The sequence below is a fragment of the Mercenaria mercenaria genome, chromosome 17, assembly GCF_021730395.1.
Source record: "Mercenaria mercenaria strain notata chromosome 17, MADL_Memer_1, whole genome shotgun sequence".
Classification (NCBI taxonomy): Eukaryota; Metazoa; Mollusca; class Bivalvia; order Venerida; family Veneridae; genus Mercenaria; species Mercenaria mercenaria.
The window spans coordinates 72552687-72558117 of record NC_069377.1 but is presented as its reverse complement, the minus strand read 5'-3'; the positions used below and the strand labels follow the sequence as shown (position 1 = coordinate 72558117).

The 5431-nt window shown below is 36.2% G+C and overlaps 1 protein-coding gene across 1 annotated transcript; it reads right to left on the bottom strand.

Annotated features, from left to right (window-relative positions):
* Positions 1-493: 493 nt before the first annotated feature.
* Positions 494-4909, bottom strand: LOC123560838 (uncharacterized). Its single transcript, XM_045352994.2, has one exon. The coding sequence runs from the start codon at positions 4907-4909 to the stop codon at positions 494-496; it is 4416 nt and encodes a 1471-aa protein (XP_045208929.2).
* Positions 4910-5431: the final 522 nt, after the last annotated feature.

Genomic DNA, 5431 nt, shown 5'->3' with positions numbered 1-5431 from the left:
GATTTCTCATATTTTTGTAATATTTATTACACGTATCGCACTGAAACATCTTTGACAATTTTAAATTATGTCTTTTATAAATGACAGCCTTACAATGATTTACTCAATGTAAAATATCTTCTGAAAACCTCGTGCAAACTTTATTGTCTTTTATTTATAGATACTTTTGTTCCGCCAAGCGATTTGCACGTGAATTTCATGATATTGTTTTACTATAATACTATGCTCCGCCGCAACAAAAATGTCCACGTGAACTGCATGGGAATTAATTTTACTTTGCTCCGCTAGAAAGCAGTATTCACGAGAATTTCGTGTAAGTACATTTTTATTGAATATGCTCCGCCGAAACAAAATGCCCACGTGAACTGCATGGGAATTAATTTTACTTTGCTCCGCTAGGAAGCAGTATTCACGAGAATTTTGTGGAAGTACATTTTTATTGAATATGCTCCGCCGAAACAAAATGCCCACGTGAACTGCATGGGAATTAATTTTACTTTGCTCCGCCATTATCACTGATCAACTGAACAGGGGTGCCTCTTTGAGAAATAAATCGTCTCAGGCACATTAAAAATTCTTCAGTAGACATATCAAGCACGACTTCAAGATGCACGGCTCTAGTCACGAGACAGGTGAATAAACAAACCCACACTTTCTTTGGTGTATCATTTGATTTCACATAGATAGGACCCAAGTAATCTAAACCTGTTCGTGAAAATGGCCTACATTCTGTCACTCTAGATGGAGGTAAAGACGGCATCGGCGGCATCTTATAAGGACCTCCGTCAAAGCGGCGACACACTGTACACATATGTAGAACAGACTTTATTGTTGCTCGACCATGTGGAATCCAGAATCTTTGTCTTGTTTTTGCTAACGTTTGGGAAACACCACTATGCAGAATTTCTTTGTGTATTTTGTCAATGAAAAGATATGTCAAACGATCTTTTCTTGGCAGAAGTACTGGATGTTTGGCATTTTCACTGATATCCGCATTCTCTAATCTGCCTTTGCATCGCAGTAGTCCAACTTCATCAATATAAAGACCTAATTGTTGTTGCAGATTGTTTTTCTTTGCACTTCTAATTGACTCAAATTCATCAGCAAAGTGTTTTCTTTGAACATGTAGTAACCACATTTCTTCTGCAGTTTTCATTTCAGAACTTTTCAAGCTTCCATTTGTGTAAGGTAACTTGCGTATTTTTTGTATAAATCTTAGAGCCAAAGCTGTCACTCTTAGCATTTTTGTAACAGAAGAATATTTTTCACTGTCGATTTCAAAAGGAGATGAAAACACACAAGAATTTTTATTTTCACGGGTAGAAATTTGTATCATAACATTTTCTGAATCATTTATTTCCTCTTTTGCGCAGGAATTTCTTTCACATACGTTGCCGCTGTGTTTCAACCAAGTGCTTTCTTGCTCATAAAGCCACCATGGACCATTCCACCATAATTCAAAAACACTAAGTTTTGTTAAGGAACAACCTCTAGAAGCTACGTCCGCCGGATTCTGATCTCCTGAAATATATTCAAACTTTATTTTTTCATCTGCCTTTATTTCACTAACTCTGTTTCTCACGAATATGGGCAGATCTTTATATGATTTAATCCACTGAATAACACACTGAGAATCCGTCCACACGTACATGTTTTTAATATCTAACTTCAGTTGATCACGCACAAATTTCAAACATCGGACACCTATAAGAACAGCCATCAATTCTAATCTGGGTATAGTTATTTCTTTTAAAGGAGCCAGTCTGCTTTTAGCAAACACTAGATTCACTTGTGTGTCTGATTCACCTTTTTGATGAAGATATATTGACGTAGCGTAGGCGTCTGCGGATGCATCACAAAAACACAATAAGGTGTATTCAGTATTTTGCCTACACGTATACACTGCCATGGACCGAGAAAATGTGAATGCTGTTATCTCTTCTAGGTTCTTTTTCACGCTCGACCAGGTATCAAGAATATCGATTTCTTCTAGTGGATCGTCCCAGTCAAATTTTCTCTTCCATATAGTTTGCAAGAGAATTTTTCCTTTTAACAAAACTGGACTTAACAACACCAGTGGATCAAAAACAGAAGCAATCTGTTTCAAAATGATTCTTTTTGTTAAGCTGTTTATTTCACTCAAGGACTGTGGTACACTTACACTAAGTGTATCATTTTTAGTGTCCCAGGTATGTCCTAATATTTTGATAACCGAATGTTTTGCTTTGTCCTCTGATGCAATTGATTCTAATAGGTCAGAACTATTTGAAGCCCATTCTCTTAAATTCATGGAGGCTTCACTAAATTTCCTTTTACTTACACTATACAAATCAAGTGCTTCTTGCCATGTGTCAGTGCCCGTAATCACATTATCCACGTAGATGTCATCTTTGATTTTGTTGGCAATACTGTTGTTATAAGATTCCAGGTGACTTTCAATAGTTGCTCCCAACAAAAAAGGACTGGAAATAACACCAAATGGAACACGACAAAATCTGTACTCCTGTACATTTTCTTTATTTACAAAAGGCCGTTTTATGTCTCTTATCCAGAGAAATCTTGTCACGTCCCGCTGGTTTTCTTGTAGCCCGATTTGTAAAAAGGCCTTCTCTATATCTGAAACCACTGCCACTTTATGTAACCTGAAGCGCATTAATAATCCACAAAGATCACTTAGTATTACTGGGCCTCGATACAAGCATTCGTTCAAACTTTTGTTCTCTTTTCTAACTTTCGCAGATGCATCATACACTACACGTAATTTCGTTGTAGTTTTTTGTGGAGTAATCACAGCATGGTGTGGAATATAATGTATCGCTCCATTTTTCGTGTTGTTATCTACCTTTTCAATTACACCTTTGCTAAGTTGTTCCTGTATCACGGTGTTGTATTTCTCAAGAATCTCAGGCTTGTTTTTCATTCTTGCTATATTTGTTTTCAACCTTGAGAATGCAAGATGTCTATTTTCCGGTAGTTCTGGATTTTCTTCTTTCCATGGCCAGGTCACAAAGTACATTCCATTTTTATATCTCAACGTCTCTTTGAATATCGCCAGAGCAACCTTATCACTTATTTGACTTTGATTTTCACATTTAGTAATTCCCAAGGATTCGATCTTCCAAAAGTCATCCAAATCTGGCTTTGTTGGAACAATCGAGTCGACACTTGAAAACACCTTTGTTGCACTGATATTTGTTCCGTGTGTAAGAATTAGCATGTTTGTTTCATTTTCATTTTCGCGTGTTTCCTTTGTTCTGCCTGTAAGTATCCAGCCTAACTTTGATGCTAGTAGGTAAAGTCCTGATGTAACCTGAATCTTTTGTAACATAACAATATCCAGGTAATAATCGTTTCCTAATAGCAAGTCTACATTTGCTGATGTTTCTGCTGGTTCAAGTGTATCAGCCATATCTAAACTTTTCAATAGGTGCTTTAAGTTTTCATCTGTAGACATGTTTATTTGTCTTTGCTGTATGTTCTCACTTATGACTGGAACAATATTTGCACTGATTTCAATATACTCTCCATTTTTTAACTTTAAGCACAATTGTGTGGCATATGTTTTAATAATCTTCGGTTTATCACAACCAAATGTGACTAGCTTTATTTCTTCTTCCTTGCCTTTCTCTACACCGAGCTTCTTGGCTAATGACTGTGTAATGTAAGTTCTCTGGGATCCAGAATCAAGTAGTATTCGTGCGTGTTCTCTGGCTGTTCCTTTGGGGTTTTGCACTTCCGCTCTTGCTGTTTGCATTAAAACCATTTCACCAGATGAAATTAGCACGTTTTCCTCACGTATTTCACTATTCTTAGAAGAGCCTGTAGTCTCTGAACTAACCGCACAAACGTCTGTCGATTTGAATTTGTTTGTACACAAACTACGATGGTGAACGTTTAGTCCACTACAGTATACACAACTTTTATTCCCTTTACATTCATCTGAAGAATGTCCCACTTTCAAACACTTATAACAGCTTCCCTTTAACTTCTTTTTTCTTTCATCAATTGTGCGAAAAGTAGGACATTCGTCACTCCAGTGTCCCTTTTCACAATATCGACATTTGTTAAACTTCGTGTTTACTGACTTCCTTTGTTCGGTAGTAACTAGAGCCTCGGCAGAACCTAGTTTTCCAGAATTGTGTAAAAAACTTGGTTCTCGAAACTTGTTTCCGTGACCATCTCTCCCTTTCGGCGTATGTCGACTCAGAGAATTCTCATTTGATCGATTTCTACTTGAATCTGATATTGATGGTTTTTTCTCTGCTTTCTCACGAGCTGTTACATAACATCTGAGTTTGTCTCTAAGGGTTGTGACAGTCCACTTATCCACTGTTCCTTTTTGAATTTCTAGTTGAAGCAACACATCTTGAGGAAGTTTTGAACGTATCATTGAAACAAATACGTCCTGATTGATATTTTGATGAAGCACTTCTAGACTTCTAAGATGTTTTTCGACTTTGTCCAAAAGTATTCTCAAACTTTCTGTTTTGTTGCTTGCTGGATACAAATTTATCATCTGGTTATAGTGCAAGTCAATCACTTCTTGTATATTTCCAAAACGATCTTTCAGAATTTCGATTGCCACATCATAATTTTCTTCAGTAAGGGCAATACCCATTATGGCCCGTTTTGCTTCCCCGTACAACTTATTCCTTAGATATGTAAACTTCTCGACGTTTGAGAGCATTTTATTTTTATGGATTGTACACTCAAATGAATCCCAAAACTCCAACCACTTAAGTTTATCTCCACCGTAAGGTAGTAAGTCTAGTTTGGGTAATTTTACTGATGATTTCATGTGTTCTTTTCTCTCGTTCATTTCTATTAGCTTTTGTTGTTGTTTCATTTGATTAACAACAATATTTTGTAATTCATATTGTAATTCTACAATTTGGCTTGCACTTACCATTTCTTCTTTTCTTTTAGACTCTTCTTCTTTCTTCTTTAGATTTAACATTTTTTCTTTCATTTTATTAAGTGCAATGCAATTGTCCGTAACCTTTTCACAAAGAGAACAATCCTCTTCAAGTATACTTTGGGTGTAATCAGCTTCTTCTTCACTAACTGCACTTGCTATTTTATCCGTTTGAATTTCAAGTTTCTCAGTATATATCGTCATTTTCTCTACACATTTTTCAGCACTCTCTATGCATTCATCCTTGTCACTGAATTCTAAATCACGTTGCAATATTTCTTGTGCAGTTTCAACTTCCGTTTTCAAGATGTTGAAAAATCTTGTCCTAACGCCTTTTAAATACGATATTTTCGACATTTTTCCTTTTTTTTTACACTTTTATTCACAATCACAAGCACTTATTATCGGTGTTTCTTTGTTCCCGGGTTCCGGCGCCAATTATGTAGCGAATGCCCCAGTTTTTAAATGCTACATAATATTTTATTCTATTTTTGAATGATAACAAATATCCGTATC

Bases quoted from the DNA above. Each gene is read 5' to 3' on its own strand.
- LOC123560838 (XM_045352994.2), bottom strand. From the start codon at position 4,909: ATGGTAAGTGCAAGCCAAATTGTAGAATTACAATATGAATTACAAAAT.